Below are 20457 nucleotides of genomic sequence, written 5' to 3'. Positions count from 1 at the left end.
TATATATATATATATACATACATACGTGTGTGTGGACTATAAACTATGATCCAATCAGAACTCATGTGAACATGTGGTCTTAGCATTGATTACATCTGTCTGCATGTATTTACAAACATTAATACTATCCCATATCAGGTTGATCAATGATTTTCTTTACAAAAGAATGTTAATGCAAATGTATTGAAGGAAAAATGTTGAAAGGAAAAAGCTTTTTTCTCAACTTTTTGTCAGAAACTGGCATTTTGTGTGAAACTTACCTATAACTGCTGATTACAGATGAATGAAACAAGCTAGAAACAAAATTATTTTTTCTGATCAAGGTGGAGAGTTTCAGATTTTATATTGTCATGTACAAAATATTCTGTGGGTCTTTAAAAATCAGTCAAAATGCTCTCAAATGGCTGGCAATGAGGGGGTATCTGTTCTGAAAATAGCTGGCAACCAATGAGTTAATATCATTTAGTTGACTAAAACTAGACTTTAAGTGAAATAGTCCTGATGACTACAACTAAGTTGCATTTTAGTCAAAAGACTAGGACTAAAACTAAAATCAAAATTTACTGTCAAAATTAAAAGGGACATGTTATGTAAAATCCACCTTTGCAGTTTTTTGATCACATATGAGGTAACGAGTGTCCACCGGCACACAAAATGTGAAATAAATTCATCCAGTCTTTTTTTTGTGCTCTTACAACACAAAAAAAATTGCTCCGTTTCAAATTTTCCAGATTTGTGACATCACAAGTCGAATCGGGAAAGAAAATACCCTCCCTCCCCTCCCCTGGTAATTCCACCCATGGACTCCACCCCCAACCTTGCGAAAGTCCGCCATTGTTTGTCTCGCTAGTGAAGGAATGATGACTACTGGTAAAACTAAATACAGAACTTTTCTGCTGCTGGTGCCGCGCCTCCACAGTGAACGTACCCTGTAGTGTAAGCACTGTTTGTTCATGCGGAGGTGTAATCCTCTCTTGTGGTTTGGCGCATTGGCGAACCTGTTATATTTGCCTCGTATCACTGATCTGACGTGTTTGTGACACAACGCGATGCAACGGTTGGAGAAAACAAATGATTATCACATTAAATTCACTATTCCTGTAGTTAGAAGAGCAGAGGAGGAGGAGAAAGTGACTTAGCAGCTGAACACACCGGTGAGAGTTTGAATGACTGCTGCTGCTGCTGCTGCTGCTGCTGTGAGACCCTAAGCTCTGAGAAAGACTCACTTACAGTGTTTTACTGTAATGTGCATTTTTTTTGGCTGACAACAATAACAAGTGTGTGAATAGCAAAAAATAAAATCGCTTTGGTGATCAGTGATCACCCTGTAAAAGTGAAGCTTTAATAGACATGCACACCTATGGTAACGCATAAGTAGGCCTCAGAGAACTAAAACTCTGAAAAACAGGCGAGTTTGGGAAAATAAACCTCAAATAGGACTCTTTCATTTTTTTTGCTAGGAGGCAGTCACAACTGTAGAATTGTGAAGTGTTAGTTGTGTTCAATGGTGGACTGGCGGCCTCTGCAGGGTGTATCCTGACTTCCTCCTAGAAAAAAAAGTTTGCTTTTTATACTGAACTTACAAACTAAATAACAATGTGTTTTGATTGGTGGAAAAACCAGGAGGAATAGTTATTTCAAATTTAAAGGCAGCAATACTGTTAAAAATCATCTTCAAGTTAATGGGAAAAAATAAAGTCCATTGTAACATTAGCTTTAATAACTTCAGTTTAGCATGAGGAGATATCTCTCATCTAATGCCATCATCACATTCTCCCTAGCTTTGTGTATTGTGTGTTTCGTTAATACACATTGTCTGCCCATAACAAACCTGTCCTAATCATTGGACAGTAGGGAGAACATGCAAACTAAGAAAATAACAACTTGATTTGGTAAAAAGTGTATAGTTTTAGTTCATTTTCTCATTGATAGTGTGTTATCAGAATATCAAAGGATTACCAAAATGACATGTAAAACAAACAAGATTATTTTATACATCTTCTGCTGCTCCATTCATAACACAGATAACAGATGAGCCCGCTCAGGCTGTTGGAAGGATTCAGGCACACGTCCCCGTGGAAGCAGAGCGACTGATTAAACGTTGCTTTTCTAATTGAGAGGGCCAAGATCATTTACAATAAACCCCAGATCATTTATTGCTGCTGCACGAGAGGAGTCATTATTAAACTCTGTCTGTCTAATTAAAAATGAGGATTAGAGGATAGGGAACGTTCCATTTAAAAAGCTTCTAGAGAAGTTGGGATCATTGATATGGTACAAAGCCAGAGGTGAAAGTAACTGTATATTGCTTTTATGGGTACTTGTACTTTTTGGAGTGTATTTCTAAATCACTCATTTTACTTGTATAGAGGGTTTTCACGGCGTCATCAATCGCGTCATCAACCCGGAAGTCGCCATAGTAGCCAGCAATAGTTCACCATTTCCTCTCATAATTCGGGATTTGCTCGTTTGTGTGAACCGGCTGCTTACCTCCAAAATGGCAACTTTAAGTATATTTGAGAAGAAATAAAGTGATTCATTACATATCTACACCCAACCGTTACTGAGTAAATTATAATTTTTTGTGATATTTTTGTTTTATTCCAGTTTCATGATCGCACATTGAACATAATACATATGTTCACTTGTGTCTCCACCTCCCTGTGATGTCAGTGTGTTTGTGTGTGTTGTGACTGATTAGCTGCCTCATGTGTTGCACCCAGGTGTTATTTAGCTGAGTGTCTGGTCACTGCGTGATTGCTGGATCATTGTATATTGTCAACTTCCTTATGTCCTGCTGTGTTTGCTCCCTGGTGTTTCCTTGTGCCAGTTTGGACTTTGTTACCTTTGAATTAAATGGACTCATCAACGCTAATGATCATGAAAGTAACTAGTAACTTTTACTTTGAGTACTATTTAATTGAACAACTCTTTACTTGTACTTGAGTACAGTTTCAATCAAGTAACAGTACTTCTGCTTGAGTAGAATATATGAGTACTCTTTACATCTCTGTACAGGACAGGGTGCTGTGGGTTTTTACTGGGTTTTCAAGGGTAATGCTTCTGCTCTTTTGATTTGAAAACAGAAAAGCACCTGCAGCACAGTCTTGTTACTGCATCTAAATGCACACTGTACATGATGAAGCTCAGTAAAACAAAGGCAATATTACCAGGTGGCTGTTTTTGAAGCTCTGATTGCATCATCCTACATGACCCTGGTTGTTGTTGTTTAAAGTCACTATTTTGGAACCACTGCTCAGTATATATGATGAAAACAGAATTATCATGCTCTAAACATGATAGTATGACTGACATATGAACTCTGTTCATATGCTGTCAGTCAGAGTAGGTTGTTGCAGATTTTCATTCAGGAATACTTGAGAATTTTTTGGACATACAGACTTCAGGACCTTTTTTGTCAACCCTTCACATGGAAGTCATAATTTTGACTTTCTGTCATTATGACTTTCTATTTCATATATATGATTTTACTAACTCATAATCATGACTTTTCGTGGTGATTTTTTAAATTTTTTTCTGATGGAAACGGTAATGTGTACGTGTGGATCTTATTTTCGAATTTTTAAAAAATAATTCTAAACAAAGAGTGGCTTTTAAATACAAGTGTTTATTTTTCAAGAATTTAGCTGGAAATAAGATTTTTGCATGTTGTGCTTTGAAAGAGTTGCAGATACCTTGTTTTTTTCTGAAATTAAAGTGAGAATTTTGCTTTCTGAAAAGACTACGATGTGGAGATTGTTTCCACAATTTTCACTCCTTATGACAGTAAATTAGATCATTCTACGCTAACTCACTACAGTGATCATACATTAAATTATGAAATGGGGTGAGGAAATGCCGAGCTATGCTTGGAAAAAAATACTGTGATATTGACTTGCCATAAAACCTTTGGAAAATATGGTGACAAACATTTTTTATCACACCTCCCAGCTACATAACCATCATTTAAAGGTATAGTCTTTTCCAACAGTTTTATCTGCTTCACACCTCACTATGAAGCTTCTTTACCAATAGAACATACATTAAAATACCCTGCATTTCTGCTTGGCCTTTAATCATTCAGTCAGTAAGTGACAGTATTAAACCAACAGCCATTTTCTAATTATTTGAGCTCATTTATTTTAATAATTTTACTCAGCACATTATATTCAGTACAGGTGTATAAATATATAACAAGACAAAATAAATAACATGCAGTTTAAACATTTTTATGGCCAACCCAGGGGTTGAAAACTTCCTTATGTAGATTTGTGCCACAACAACAATGACAAAGCAAAAGAGACAGAGGATGAACGTCTGATAGCAAACCTGAATCATTAGCTGGCACACGTGGAAACATGTCAAACAAAGTACAAAAAGGCTTGTAATGATTGTCATTTTCTTCCTGAATAAATAAACTTAAGTTTCTTACACACAAGATCCTAAAAACAAAACATGCAATTATGTTTCTATGTTAAATAAATGATAAAAATGGTAAAAAAACTAAAAATAAATAAATAAAAAAAACACACACACACAGTCAAATAGTAAATGTATTTATCTGTTCTGCAGTCAAAACCAGCAATTCTCAACTGGTGGGTCGCGAACAACTAAATGTCTCTCATGTTGGACTTGTCTTATTTTGAAATAAACTTTTCTTTTGGCAGGCATATTGTGAAATGCATATTGCACAGGAAAATATATAGATTTATGTTTTAAAAAGGATTGTGTTTTCAACAGTTATTTTTGTTAAAAATTAAATTTGGTTGATAGAATTCTAAAAAAAAAAGTGATTCGCGATTTAATAACTGTGGGAAAATGTGGGTTCCAGGGTGAGACCATTTGAGAACCCTTGATCTAAACATCAGGCGGTGGCTTTAGTGTTAGTATCTGGATCCAAAGATCTAAAGTAAATAAGATACAATCTATGGTAGGAGCTCACAGACTGGGCAGGTGGAACCTAAACAGTGTTATCCTGATAGGAAGTGGCACCATTACAAGTTTCCTTTGACTGGGCAGAGATGAACATTCACACTATCAACTGTAGAACCATGGTCACATGTTGCCAGATTGGTCACTAATAGGTGTTACAGTTGTCTTAATTAAAGTTGAGCGTTAAAGAAGATGAATGCCCTGTAAAAGAATGTTTCCCTGCCACACACTATCACACAGTGGGTTGATGCTCCTGCAGCTGCACTTTATCTTCATCATTGTGACACTAAATGACTGTTCCAAACCAGTACAAAGCCTTTTGGGATTAAAGTGTTTCTGATCAGAATTATTCACACTATTAGCACAGTCACTCGGGTCTGTTGCGCCGCCTGAGGGCAGACACAGGCTGCTCTGCCCCAACCTCCTCCATCTTGGTTTCTTCTTCCAATGAGGGCATGTGTTCAGAATTGTCAGAACCTTCATTCTCCTCTTCCCCTGCTACAGCATCATCATCCTCATCTGACTCCTCTGGTCTCAGCTCAGTCATTTCTTCACCTGGAGCAGCAGCATCATCTTTAACCTGCTCCTCGCTGCATTTCTCAGCAGGCTGTGCAGACGTCGTCTCTTCAGTCGGTGCCGATGTGACACTGGCTCCAAGGGACTCGATGAGGTCATCCAGATTACGCTCGCAGGATGCCTCTGAAAGACAGAAACAATCTAGAAATGTAACTAGAGATATCACATCAAACCTGAAAGATTAAACAAAATCAACAAGTCATTAACATCCCCTGCCAAAAATAAACAGAACAAGGGCAATAACTCCGGAAAAAATAATTGCGCGCTTCTCATTTTTGAACTCCATCAAGGTATTGATACACTGAAGCCACACACCAAATTTGGTAATTCTATCTTAAACAGTTTGAAAAAAGCTGTCCCCTTTAACTCAGACGGACGCAAGCACGGACATAGCTCAAACCCATATCCCCCTTCCACACTTTGTGGTGGGGGATAATAAACATTCGGGTCGGGAGCGACTACGTCTATTTTTTTAACCTTAGGGTCGGGTAAAATTTCTGAAAAATTCAAACATTTTTAAATGTTTTAATTATTGTTTTTGTTTTGTTTTTTAATTAAAACAATCTTTAACAACTGTATTTCTATACTTTGTGAAATATAAAACTAGTTCAATTAAATGTAATATATATATATATATATATCGGAGCTCAAACATGTTTTTGGGGTCATCAGAAATTCTTGATATCGAAATGGGGTTACGGTCCAAAAAAGGTTTGAGAACCAATGCACTAAATACTGTTTCAACTTATTAATAAAATTAGATGACGTCTTATCACTTGTTCATTATGTTCTATAGTTGTACTTTTTTTTTTTTTTTCTATAGTTGTACTTGAATTCAGAAAAAGGAGAGGGGGTACTTGGTTTGAGAACCACTGCCCTAGAAGATGGCTCCTCTACCACCTGAGCCACGGTTGCACAAGACAATGTCTCATTTTGGAGGTATTTATGGGTTTGAAAATGGTAACATGTTTGCAGGATACCATATTTTCCAGGGTTTATGTCTATTTTTAGTCCATTTAAAATTGAGGAAATGTCTCAAGTGGTAGAGACACCCATCTGTGAAATTTTAAGCAAGTTGGCAGCACCATCTAGCGAGTAAAATGTGAACTGAAAGCCTGTTTGACTGAAGTCAAGAGACAAGTGAATTATTTGCTATTTTACACAAGGATTACTGTTTTCTGAGTCAGTTTTGTGCTCTTGTGCTGGCCCAATGAGATGCTCTAATTGGCTGGATTCGGCCCTCGGGTCTTGAGTTTGACACATGTGACCTAGGTGCAGGAACGTGGCTCTGATTTGGTCACGGACTGCTTTGAGAGAAGCCTCTCGCAAAAACATTCCATTACAAAACACACTGTAGTGGTTCACTGAGTGGACATTTGTATCACTGGATGAATGATTGAATAAATGACATTTTCAATCAAACTTTTCTCCTAATTATCATCATGCTGCTCGACTAGTCTACATCTGTTTCTAGAGGTGTAACATCCAATTAGCCCACCGTTGATGTTGAGAGGAGGACAGTCCATCCCTCGTTTCTTCATCAGGTATCTGATGGTGTGCAGCTGTGACATGATCTCAGTCTTCTGCTCCTTGGCCACGGACTTCACACTTTAAACAGAGGACAAAACTCAGTGGCAAGCTACTGAAATACTTCTGACATCACTTACTCTATTACTGAATAACAAAATAATCTTGAACATGTTAATTATTCTGAGTACTTCAAATATTGATGGACATAAGTTACAATGTTAATTTTCCAGTCCTGGGACCTCATGTACAAAGACTTCCGTACAAAAAAAAGAGGAAACAGAACATGTGTGAGGTTTAACATTGTTCAACACTGAGTCTATGCACTTAATTTGTAGTTCCGCTGTTTTACCACCAGGTTTTGGGGCGTAAACTTACACCAGTTTCTACGCACGAGTTAATAAATACTACAATTTGCATTGGAATGTTTGTACACAATAGGTTGATAATCTACTAAATATCTCATAAAAACTTCCATCCAAGCTGTAAGTGAAGTTTTTCATGGCAATTGGCAATTCTGTTTACGGTGTTAAAGTTTGGAATGATCTTTAGGATCACTTTAAGTTGATGAGTTCACTGTCTATTAGGGTTGGGTGGTATCCAAATTTTTATACCGTCAAACCTCCTCCCTATTTTACCACGGTATACGGCATTACCGCGACGAATTAAAAAATGTGACGTAAGGCTCAGGGTGCGTTCACACCGTGTGTGTGTACGGAGCCGAGTGACAGGAAGAGGACTGATCACTTCTTTTCCTCCATCTATTATCATTAACAGCGCCGCTTTTACGGTTTAAATGATCAACTTTTGGAGTTAATAAAGGATGAGTTCACTCAGAATGTAGGCTCATTCATGGTGTTAAAGCTGCAATTTGTAGAAACCTCTCTCAGCTCCGTTTTAAAACGAAACTCCCATACCGGTATATTCTGAACGCTCTTAGTGACTTTTTTTTATCAATATAGACTAGTGACAAATGTATGGACTTTATCTTGCATTAATGGAGATTTATCTGGTGTTTTAGAGACTTGGACATGAATACACGTAACACTCTGTAGTTACTGTCCCGAACAGCTGCTGCTGCCGTCAGCTCCTCTCCGCCATAAGCACACACACAGGCGGCTGTGATCTAGGCTTCCTGCTGCTGAGCGGACTGACAACCATCACTCCGCTTCCAGACTATAGAATTAATTCACCTTGAAGAAGCTTATCTTGGTTCACACGCATCTGTTCTCTCTCTGACACCTGTGTGTGTGTGTGTGTTAGTGTGTGTGAGACCCTGCACAGTCACGGGGAAGTGCATTGCATTTTTTTTTATGATGGTATTGAAACTGATATTGTTGCTAATTCCCATTCTAAAATAGCCATGCCTACCGTCTATGTTCAAAAATTGTTTAAAAAATAAAATTTGCACCTATTGAAACTTGAGTTGATAAGATCATGAATACCGCTGTTATTAAGTTGTTTCTATTCTTTTTTATAATTCTGTTTGGGGATGGGTTCCGATAAGCAGTGACTGTTCAGCACAGTCCATTTTTGGTTGTTAAAATGAATATTTATTCTTTTCATTATATTGTATATGTTGGAAGACAGACAATAAATGCTCCCAGACTCTGGAATAACCTGCACCAGTCTCTCAGGGAGCTCAACTGTGTGGACACTTTTAAAAAACTGCTGAATACTACACTTTACAGAAAAGCTTTTAGTTAACTGGATTTTAAATGTAACTGTCCTTTAATGTTGCTGTTCTTATGATGTTTATGCACTCTTGTTTTATTATTCTATTGTGTTGCACTTGTACTTTTACCACAACTCTGTACAGCACTTTGTGAATTTATCTGCAAAAAGCGCTTTATAAATAAAACTACTTACTTACTTACTTAAATGTCAATCAAAAGCATGTAAGGAGCTGCTTTGGGTACCAGATGTGATCAGGACTTACCAGTTAGTGAGGGGGTCGAGCTGGGTGAGGATAGAGTTAAGCATTCTTTCCGTTTGTGCTAGCCGTTGTTCCAACTCGTTTAACTGGTTCTCTATGCAAACACATGGAAATTTCTCATCAAATGCAAACAAAAACAACAACCACAGCCCGGTGCACAGAAGCCTTAGACAAAGAGCGCTCACCTGCCTCCACTGACTTCTTAGCACCTTTTTCAAATTTCTCCTTTTGGGTTTTGTCATCTGCAGACTTAATCTATAACATAACAGAAGAAACAAAATGTATGATTCACTGACTCACTTCTTTGTAAAATATTTGACCTCATTCACCTTTAAAAACTTATAGGCTGCAAACACGCCCACTCCGATGGCGTAGAGTGGCATGAGCGTGAACACGTAGCCTTTGTTGTTGTTGGAGTTGTACTTGTCGCTTTTCAGCTCCTGCTCCATGCGCTTCTTCATCTGCTGAATGTTCTCAGGGCTTTGGTGTGAGCCTGGGGCGTTCATGTTGACAGCTTGACCTCTTACAGCGCCTGGGCCTACACCAGCATGAGAGAGAGATTAGCAGTCTGTCAGATCTGCTCCGCCACTCAGTTTTCTTCACATTTTGTCATTTAGTCTCGAAGTTACCAAAAAAATCTCACTTGTATCCATTTACATTGAAACAAAGGCAAAAAGTTAGAATTGTCATTAGTGAGGATGCATCATCACTAATGACAATATTATATTAAAAAATAAAATAGTACAAGTAAAAGTAAAGTACAAAAATATCTTCATAGTACACAAAAAAAGCAAAACAGCTATAAATGGCTCTCCCCTTGTTCTCTTTAACTTTTAGATAAATTAAATAGATGTGGTCTGAAAAAAAACATGAACAGAACAGTGAGAACATGAGAACATAAAGCCTTTTTCTGTGCCTGCACACACGCACGCACCCTTCTTCTTATGTTAGATGGAGAGTTGTTAAACATCTTTATCTGGTGGGACTTTGGTAGGCACAAGAGGCTCTTTCAGGTGTTTTTTTGGATTTTCTGTGTGTTGCCTTTGGTTGTCTTTTTTTATTGCACTTTGAGCCGTCATGACAGAGAATTTCCCCACTGCGCGATCAATAAACACTCTACTCTTCATTCTGTATGCTTTAGGATTTTTCTTCATCCCAAAGTAGCCAAACATTGGTGATAGGGATGTCCGACATAGACTAAAAAAAATAATCTCAATAATTTGTGGTATTTACCATAACGATAAAAATTACGATAAATAAAAACAATAAATAAATAAAATCAATTCCCAAGTTAAAGTGTAAACAGATCCCTTACAAACACAAATTAATTTGAATACATCCACACTCGACACAATAAAAAAGGGTTACAATGGCTGCTGACTCAAAGAGGTGGGCTTTTATGTAAAATATTTGTGCAATAATGTTTTTATTGCTACTGAATTGTTTATTTTATATCTGATAATGAGTTACATAAAGTTATGGTTGATAGATATCTCTTTGATTTCCTATAATTTAACCGGATCAAGCTGATGATTTACATTTATTTCACATGACGTGTGACATGTTAGCTTTCATCCTTCCATACAAGTGTGAAATCTTATCATAAACAGTGAGCCTTGTACTTTTCACTGGTCTCTTCCTTTTATGACGTTGTTAGAGTTAGCGCTTAACTCAGTCTCTTATGTGTTGGTAGGTTAGCTTAGCTTTAGTTGAGTTTCTATTTCATAATTGTTGCCGGCATCTCTGTCACCGTGTTTGTGGGAACTTTGGGTGGATCTGATGGAGAAATTTGGATTGGTTCCTTTTGTTGTCTGGCCTTAACCAAGTAGCGGTCCATGATCTATTGCAGAACGGCAGCTTCAGGTGAGCCTGTGTGTGCGGGGCAGGGCGGTGGTGGCACACACCGTGAAGGACCCGCGGTGGAACTTCCGTGAACAGCGCTCCGCTCCAAAGAATAATACGTCGTTGACAAAAAACTTTGGGGAAATTTTGGCCCGTGGAAAACAAGGTTTTTAGGGGCATTCTTGGCTACATTGTAAGACAAATGGCCCGTGGCCCTCGCTAATTTCTGACATGGAAATTTATTGTTTATATCGTAGGATGACATATTCTGACCAGTAAGAATGTTTGACAATATATCGTCAACGATAACATATCGCACATTCTTAATTGGTGACAGGTGTGGTGACGTTGCCAACTTAATCAACGGTAACTGCTAAGGTAGCCATGTTGACCTCCCTCTGTTACCGCCAACCCGCACGCAAACCAGAAATTGTTCTTCACGTGTTCTCGGGCATGCCCATTCAGGATTGATTATAGTCATATTCTAATTTGTAACAAGGTGGCAAAAATCAAAGTAACAAGGTAAAACAACAAAGTACATTTACTTAGTTACTATACACCGACGGTACTCACTGATATGAGTACCAAAGCTTATCAGTTTGGTTTGTATTGTTTTTGACTCAACTTAGACTGTAACCTGGCAATAAGCCACACCCACTTCCTTACTTTTTGTAAAAAAGTGGGTATGGATTGGTAATTCTGCCGTTTCTGCTCATTTCCTCGGCTCGAAAGAAACCGAGCCAATCAGAATCTTAGAGAAAGAATGTCATATCTCCCGTGCCAAGCAAAGTCAAAACACACATGGCGCCCGCCACGGAGAAGCTGTTCACTCTGTTTAGGGAAAAATATGTACGCTTGTTGCGCTATTGTTGTCAGGTCAGCTAATTGTTTGATTAGTTACTCTGTTTGTCCCGCCTCCAGAACTCAAATGCCTTGTGAGCGCTTCCAGACTTATCGCCTGTATTAAACATTGAATAATAGGAGATTAAGATGGATTCCAGGCTACCAAACTGCCTCATTAAAAGATAATGTTACAGCATTGTAATAAGCTCACATCTTGGTATCAGACCCAACATCTGTACCAGCATCAGTTTTGGAACATCCCTGTTTCAATGTGATATTTGTCCTATTTTTTAAATCTTGTTTCAGGAGCTCTGAAACACTAAACATTTGCTTGTTTTAAAAAAAAAGTGTATGCTTGAGTCAAATTACTCTGTGTATGTACTTAACCTGGTCTTGTAACAGCACCCAGAAACAGTTGGTGTTCCTCAAACAGGATTTAAGCCTAAGGGGTCACCAATATGGTGCCCACGGGCACCAGGTAGTTCGCCTGGACCATGTGAGATGCCCTCAGGAGCTCTAGTCACCAATGAGCTCCATCTAAATCTGATTTACTTTCCAGGATTAAAACTCACAAAGATAAATACCAGAACATATGACAGACGTAGTTAGTACTTAGTAAAGTTAAATACTGCTGCGCCTGAGTTTTAGCATTAAATTAAAACCTGCAGATTTGGTGTATGGTCAGTGGTCATATATATATATATTAATGCAAGGTGGATTTTTGTAAAATATGGCAATTTTCACATTTTACAATTGTTACATGTTGTGAAATTGATTAGTAGCTAGTAAAATAGGAAGATGATAATTTTTTCATTAAATGTATAATGAAAATGACAATTGCATAAATTAGGAGAAATAGTGTTTTATGTTGAAACCTCAACATTTCCTACCTTTTTAAGTTACTACTAGCCTTCCAGATTATTTTAGCCTCTAATTAAAATAAAACCGTGAACATTTAGTATTTTAAATGTGCTTTCTTTAACTCTGGTTGCTCACAGTTTCAGAAAGCTTGGTTATCTTATGCATGTTTCTGCTCACAGGAGGTGGACCAACTATCAGGAAGTAGATTACCATCGTGTGTATTGGTGGAGGAGTAAAACAGCATCAAACCTTTAGAGATATTACGAAGGGTGAAAACAAGTACTCTCCACCTTGAATGTAAATATTCTTAATTAAAAGTGCTCACAGTGTCAAATCTAGTACATGTAAAGTGGTGTAACGTTAGCTACATTAGCACTGAGGTTTGTGTGCACTGCAGACGCACCTTTTCTGCTGTAGCGGGGCTCAAACTTGGCGTCTTTGGCTGTCGTCCCTCCACCCACACCGAACAGTCTGGGCAGGACGACGAACGTGAATAGCACGGCGGTGAAGGCCATGGCGACCTGTTGAGATGTGGACAGAACCATCCTGCTAACGGGACAACAGGCAGAAAGATAAACAGGTTTACATCTGTAGCTCAACGCTCACAGCTGCCGCACGTCAAAATATGGTTGTTTCTATCTCTTCCAACCACTTCCGGAACGTGGACCTTCACAATAAAAGCACACAGAACTTCTTCTTCTTCTTCTTCTTCTTCTTCTTCTTCTTCTTCTTCTTCTTCTTCTTCTTCTTCTTCTTCTTCTTCTTCTTCTTCTTCTTCTTCTTCTTCTTCTTCTTCTTCTTCTTCTTCTTCTTCTTCTTCTTCTTCTTCTTCTTCTTCTTCTTCTTCTTCTTCTTCTTCTTCTTCTTCTTCTTCTTCTTCTTCTAATGGTTTCCGGAAGGCTGTACCCTAAAAGAAGCGTAATGCTGCCCTCTTCTGTTCACTTAGAGTCACTCCATTTTAGATTCTCAAATAGAGGTTGGAAGATTGGAGATACCTCACGACTGCCTTATCTATTAAAATCGACTCTGTTCTTGGTGCAAATATTGACTTTATTGAAAACACTGTCAGCCCAAGAGTTGAAAGTTCTTTAAATAACATTCCCCTTTCAACAGAATAACATCTACAGGCCAATAGAACATGGGAAATAGTCTCAAGTTGCCCACACTGACATAATCCATCCAGATGTTTGCCTATTCGATTTAAATATGCAGCTAGTCCACAATGCCCCAGTCTTAATCTGGTTATCTTAACTTGATTTGATCGGCAAGTTGCCCACAGGAGTCTAGTGCCCTGCACACAAGGTTGACACTTAAAATAATGCCTCCCTCTAGACTCATTCTCCCACTCCCTTTGCCATTGCTGATACACAGTAGCTTTGAAAACACTGACACACTCAGCCTTCCCCAATCGGACCACATATTCAATTTCCGTCTCGAGAAGAGCCTTCTTTGCTAGCCTATCAGCAGCTTCATTCCCCACAATACCTGCATGAGATGGGATCCAGGAAAAAACAATACTAGACCCCATCAACTCTATCCGGTGAAGGCAACACAAAATCTCTACCACAGTATCTATCCTAGCCCCGGAGGGATGGTCAGAAATTGCCTGTAAGGCAGCCATGGAATCCGAATATATATACGACATCTCAGGTTTATTTCGTTCAATCCAATCTAAAGCCCACCTAATGGCTAACAACTCAGTCGTGAACACAGATACATAATCAGATACACGCATACTTTTCCCAATTTCATTATTCATAATGTAGACTCCAAGACCGGCTTTTCCTGATCTCGGATCCTTAGACCCATCTGTAAAAATGTGACAAGCCGTTTCTTTATTTAGAGCCACAAATTCATTTACTTGGCCACAAACAAAACTCTTTTCCAGCCCCAGCATGCCCAATTGAACGTCCGGCCCTGGCAAAAGCCAGAATGGGACAGGGGACCACATTAACTCAGCAACACTCCCATTCTCCAAACCCACGTTACCAGCCAGCTGACAAATATGTCTCAGAAAATGCGCTTTTCCCTCCCTTTTTGCAAACTCCCAACAATCCTCCAAGAGGCAGTTGGCCGCAGATTTATGCTGCAGTCCTGCTAGTCTGGCCCAGTACTGGAGCCCCAGCTTCTGCCTTCTAATTTTTAAAGATGTTTCCCCCATTTCAACCAACAGTGCAGGTATGGGTGTGGTTCTAAAAGCTCCACTGCACACTCTTAAGGCTTTTGCTTGAACTCTGTCCAGCTTTTGTAACACAGTTTTTGCCGCAGCCCCAAATACAAAACACCCATAGTCCAATGCAGATCTTATCATTGCTCTATAAATCATAATCAGAGTTAACCTATCTGCTCCCCAGTCACTGCCAGCCAAATTGCGAAGTACATTAACAACTTTTTCACACTTACTAACAGTCTTTTCAATATGCGTATTCCATGTTAGCCTCTCAGAACTACTTCTAAGTTGATTCTTCTCCTTATGTGGTTTATTGGAGGGTGGCACTCAACTGAGAAGTGCATTTTCCGCCACCTACTGTAGCGGAGTATGAAGCTTTATCCTTTTCCTAAGTCATGATAATTATCATTATTATTACTAGCATCTTCACCACTTAATTATCATAACAACAAAAAAAAAAAAAAAAAATTGTGATACTGACTTTAAGAGAAAAGTAGCCTCTCTTTTTCTTTCTTTTTTTTTTTTTTTTTTTTTTTTTTTTTTTTTTTTTACAAAAAATGCAATATAACAACACTTTTCTATGATATTATCAAGGGGAATTTACGCATAAAACTGTCATTTTGGGTCTCATAATGAACAATACAGATCATTGCTTCCTTATCTTTAGACAGTTTTTCAAAGATAAAGCTAAAAAAAACTAAATAAAAAACAAAACCACCCAACATTAAACTTGATATCACAGCCAATACATTATACATTTCTAAAATACTATAAATCCCTTAAAATATAGACAGGAATAAATAATAATAATAATAATAATAATAATAATAATAATAATGAGGCAACAAAGCCACTGCAAATTGTGCAGCCACATTAAGCCAAATATGACAGACTACCAATAATTGCTTTCTATGTGTTATGTATTGGTTCTGATGACGTATGGGGGAAGTGATGTTTTGGAGGGTGGAGCCACATGTTTGTTAATGGTTAATTCCCGGTGGAATAAAGAAACCAACCGAGACAGTGCTTGGTGTATTGATTTAATTCAGAGTGCACGACCTAATTAAGTATTAAGGTGAGCACACAACACTATGCACAAAAAACTTTTTTATGATTGTGTTTACAGTCTTTCTGTTCATTACATGGCCAATTAATTATAAACTCACAAGTCCAGTATGATAGTTGAATACTCGCTCAAAACCTTGAGCTGAGTCATTTCTGTTCAGTAAACAGATTTTTACATTTTTGTTTTGTTCTCATCTAAAAAAAATATTCATGGTTTGTTGTTCAGCCCGTTTATTTAAAAAAAAAAAAAAAAAAAAAGTGGGGGTCAATAAATGCATTAAATAGTAGCAGGAATGTATTTACCTCCCTATTATGTTATACATAATAGTGAGTATGTAACTGATAAGCTTGAGTGAAAAACTGCTGCCACTCCTCCTCCCCGACCACTCTCACAAAGAATATGGTGATTACCTTAATAGGGAAGGCTGGCTTCATTAAGAGCAATAAAATCTTCATTTTTGAGCCAAGTCTCCGTGAGGCATAATACACCTAATTGATGGTCAGTTATAAGATCACTCACTAAGAGGGATTTAGACAAAAGCAATCTCATATTTAATAGTCCACATTTAATGTTTTTTTTCATCGTTTTGTGTTCTGTTTGTAGTTTTAATTTTGATGAGATTGTCATGGTTAACTCCTCTATTGTGGGCTTTAGTTTGTATTGCATGTTGATCTGTACTGCTCAGCACATTGTTTATGGGGTATAGGTACTCTGTACTTTGAGTAAAGGGCTTATCTGTGGAAGTGTTTGTTGTAACTGCTGGTTAAAACTCAGCTAGTCATGCGCATGTGGAGCTGTTAATCACAGACTGTAGATTTAATTTTAGCATTTGTGCTCCATGTAAATTAAAAGATCAGCACGTTTTCAAAAGAGGTTGAAGTTATCAATAAATGTGAAATTATGCAGTTTGCAGCAGGATTGTAAGAAGTTATGCTATACCCCTAATTAATGTAGGAAGGGGATCAGAAATGAATTTTGATTTCCCACATGCCTTTAGAACATTAAAGAGAAGTTTTAACTTGTTCATGGTCCTTATCAATTCACGTCGCGTAGTATCGTTTGTCCCTACAACACTATCTTAGTGACAGTTGCTGGCAGCATGGGTAGCATTTGATTAAGTTTTTTTCAAATAGTGTGAACTAGGATTGCCACCCATCCCTTAAAATACAGAATCGTTCCTTATTTGGCCATTAAATGATGCATCCCGTAGTGAGCCAAAACGGAACGCTGTTTGTTCCGTATTTGCATAAATGACCAGAACACTAGACATGTCCGTCAGGCCGACACACACCCAATAAAACCTAGGATCTCAAAACTCATCTCATGTGGCTCTTTGACTCTTTTGCAATGGCTCCCTATAGCTACAGTATAAGAAAACATTAAACTAATGAATTGTTATTTTTTTACAGAAAGTATTAATGATAAATGATATTGACAAAAAAATTATCATGACATAACAATTTGTCAACCTAAAAATAAATCGCATTGTGCAATAAATGTCATCAATCATAAACTTTCCTTGCACCTGTGGTTAACCTTATTATTTAAATCTCTGGTAAGATAACTAAACCAACAAAAATAATCTTCTGGAAGGAAAAAGAGATTTTATTTGTGTGGGGAAATATTTAATTAACTACCAACGTGCCGGATTAATATGCATGCTTGATATGTTGCAAGAGTCTAGCAATTAGTACTTGTTGACCGACATGATCATGTTGCATCAAATTCAAGTTATTTTTTGTAGCACGACAAATACATCAACTAAAAAATAATTAAGGATTTTAATCCAGGTGAGAGCGTTGTTTCTTGGGGTGTAGAAGTGATGACAAAAAGGTGGTGTGGAAAAAGTCTTCGGACCCATGACTTGTAAATAATATGCAGTTTATTAATACAATCAAAAGTCAAAACAGGTTACAAAAAATGAAGCCCTTCTGAGAGCTGCTGGCCAATTGATGCAAAAAACTCTGAGCTAGTCAGAGTCTGTGTTCACATATATGTTTCGAAAAAAGTCCTCCCCTCCTTTGACATTAGCTCATCACCCTTTAAGAAGTTTGTGAAAGTACAGAGAAACAGTTTATCATCATGTGGAGACATAAGAAAGGAAATTTGAGCCTGGGGCCTCATCAGCTCAGTACCACAGATTTGGTAAATCATGTCTTACATCTGGAACAGATAATCGGTTCCCAAGTTTCTGATAACGAGCAACACCGGTGTCAACGGTCTCATTTTTTTTTTTTTTTTACGTAAATGGTTTTAACCTTGGGGAACTGACTGCGCATGCGCAAACACATTAAAAAAAAATGCTATGGGGCCAGAGGCAGAGCAGCAATGTGCTTTTGGGAGGGGGTGTGGCCTCCTCCTGCCTTACAGCAGAGTTAGACTGTGCAGCGTCTCTGCCGTACCAGGAAATAGAAATGTTTAGTCATTTGGGCTATGAAAAGCACAAAAAGCTGACACTTTCAAACTTGTAGGTACTGTAGGCTATCGAAAATGGAAAAATAAACAATTTATAAATTATTATTAAAACAAATAATCAAAATATCAATCCACCCTTGGCTAGGCACTGCCTACCTTGCCTACCCTGACTTCACGCACACCTGTCAAGTATCTCGTTTTGGCTGGGAAAACTCCTGTATTTTACCCCTCTTTCCCGCCATCTTAGTATTTTCCCGTAAATATCCCGTATTTCAATGTAATAATAATTAAAAGATGCCTTACTAAACTGAACGCCGTCACTAGCCTCGCGAGAACTGCCACCTGAAATGGCCTGGGTGGCAGTTCTCGCGAGATTAGTGCCCACAGCGGCAACAAACCCGGAAACAACTCAGAAAAGACATGATGAATGAAGACGTTCCGGCGAGAAAAACCAAAGAACTGGTGTAAATACATTGTGAAATGTGACAGAGAGTTTACCTTCCTAAAGAGCAGCAGGATGGAACACAGCTACACGTTTAGTTTGCTAACCATGTTAGCGCTTTGTTTAATTTATTTTTTTTGGCCTTGGTTATGTTGTTAATTGATAAAATCTGAATGAAGAATTTATTTTGTTTGTATTTTTCAGTTTCCCCCCTTGAGGGATTGCGACCTTATTGTAGTCAGGGGGTTTGCGTGGCGCAGTGACCTTAAAGGGGACATATCATGGTTTTAAATCCTTCCTTTTTACATATAAATCATACAGTTGTGGTCTATATAAAGTGGAACTGCAATGCTTGGGTCTGAATTCCTCATTATTATAGCTCCACAGGCCCCTTTTCTACCCCTTTTCTGATGTGCTTCTAAGAGCAACTCGTTTTGGTGCGATCTCTTTAAATGCAAATGAGACACTCCATACCCCGCCCCCTCTTCAGGTGACACTCGGTTCAACTCCACCCTGCTCGGCCATTTTTGTAGTTTGATAGAAGAGATACGGTTATGTAGCGGCGCATAAACTTTTTTTCAGAGGTTATTTACAAAATGTCAACAACAGAAGACTTGTCCATCCAGCCTTACATGTTCGAGCCAGAGTCGGACCCGGCGGAGCGAGATGAAAATGAAGATGATGAACCTGCAGAACCCTAACAAGTGAGCTAACACAAGCACCGAGCTAACGCTAGCGCCAAGCTAACGTCACGAAATTCATTTTAATACAGTCTTTTCAAAGATAAAAACAGCAAAATGAAAACTTTAGACTTAAATTAAATAACGTAGGCCATATCATCAAGGATCTAAAACAAGCACACAGCGCTAACATATGAAGTCTGAAGACGGTGCAACTGCTAATGCTAACAAAACAATGACAGGGACGTCTTATCATCACACTTTTTAGCGTTATTTACAGCTTACCGAAGTGCTCTGTTCGTCGTCTCCAAAGATAGAAGGAATTGTCCCCTCAATCAGACGAAGTCTTTCGGCAAATCCTTCTTTATACTGGCGGAGGTTGCAGAAGCAGTCATCCTTGAAGTGCTTCGCGCGCACAAAAATAACCTTACCTACAGATGTGGGTACATTTCTGTGAAAAATAAAACTCAACCAGGCACTTCGAAAAGGTTCTGATGCTGGGAGACGGTGTAATGAAGCGTGTGGGTTACTACATCCAAGAACCGAACAATTTTATTTTATTTTATTTTATTTTTGTTTTTTTGTTTCCCCCCCCCCTTTTCTTCTGTTCAGGTACCAACCGATCCCAAGAAAGGTTGCCAGGTGTGTGGAGACTACCCTTCCTCTGACAACAACTGATCATCTACACGATATTCAGCCTAATGACTTTGTGATCATCTACAACCCGAGACGAAAAGGGTGGATCGACCGAAGGTGGATCAGCCCTTTTCAGGTTCAACTGACGACACACACGGCTGTGTAGGTCGCAGAGCGAGCCACGTGGATTCACGCATCACACTGCAGGAAGGTGCCAACACCAGCCGACCCTGATCTTGAGGCGACTGGTCCAACGGAGGAAGAACCAACATCACCACTGATCGAGGAACCGCAGTAAGGAGGTGCGTCTTCGGGAGCAGTTTCTTCTTTTCGGGAGCAGTGCTTTGATGAGCTTTTGTTTGCTTTGAAAGTTGCAAACGGGGGTGACCCCCCGAGGAAAAGACCTTGGGGGGTCACCGGCTGACCTTTCTTACGAGGCATACGGTCTGAGTGTAAAGGAGCGTTTCCTCTCTTCTGAATTGGGAGCAGTGCTTTAATGAGCTCTTGTTTGCTTTGAAAGTTGCAAACGAA

General features: G+C 38.6%; 1 protein-coding gene across 1 annotated transcript; it reads right to left on the bottom strand.

Moving 5' to 3' along the window:
• Positions 1-4115: 4115 nt before the first annotated feature.
• LOC114465161 (uncharacterized) lies at positions 4116-13183 on the bottom strand. Its single transcript, XM_028449987.1, has 6 exons — positions 12921-13183; positions 9301-9509; positions 9157-9226; positions 8975-9065; positions 7007-7116; positions 4116-5631 (listed from the first exon to the last, which is right to left on the bottom strand). The coding sequence occupies exons 1-6, from the start codon at positions 13060-13062 to the stop codon at positions 5300-5302; spliced, it is 954 nt and encodes a 317-aa protein (XP_028305788.1). The 5' UTR covers positions 13063-13183; the 3' UTR covers positions 4116-5299.
• Positions 13184-20457: the final 7274 nt, after the last annotated feature.

Source organism: Gouania willdenowi, chromosome 6 (assembly GCF_900634775.1).
Source record: "Gouania willdenowi chromosome 6, fGouWil2.1, whole genome shotgun sequence".
NCBI lineage: Eukaryota > Metazoa > Chordata > Actinopteri > Blenniiformes > Gobiesocidae > Gouania > Gouania willdenowi.
The sequence above is the reverse complement of the archived record's forward strand: the minus strand, read 5'-3'. Positions and strand labels throughout refer to the sequence as shown.

What these genes read in the sequence shown, in the direction of transcription:
- LOC114465161 (XM_028449987.1), bottom strand. Translation starts at nt 13,062, where the DNA reads ATGGTTCTGTCCACATCTCAACAGGTCGCCATGGCCTTCACCGCCGTG. An exon ending in GCCCCGCTACAGCAGAAAAG is followed by an intron (nt 9,510 to 12,920) that starts GTGCGTCTGCAG and finishes ATGCTGGTGTAG; the next exon opens with GCCCAGGCGCTGTAAGAGGT. An exon ending in TAAGAAGTCAGTGGAGGCAG is followed by an intron (nt 9,066 to 9,156) that starts GTGAGCGCTCTT and finishes GTGTTTGCATAG; the next exon opens with AGAACCAGTTAAACGAGTTG.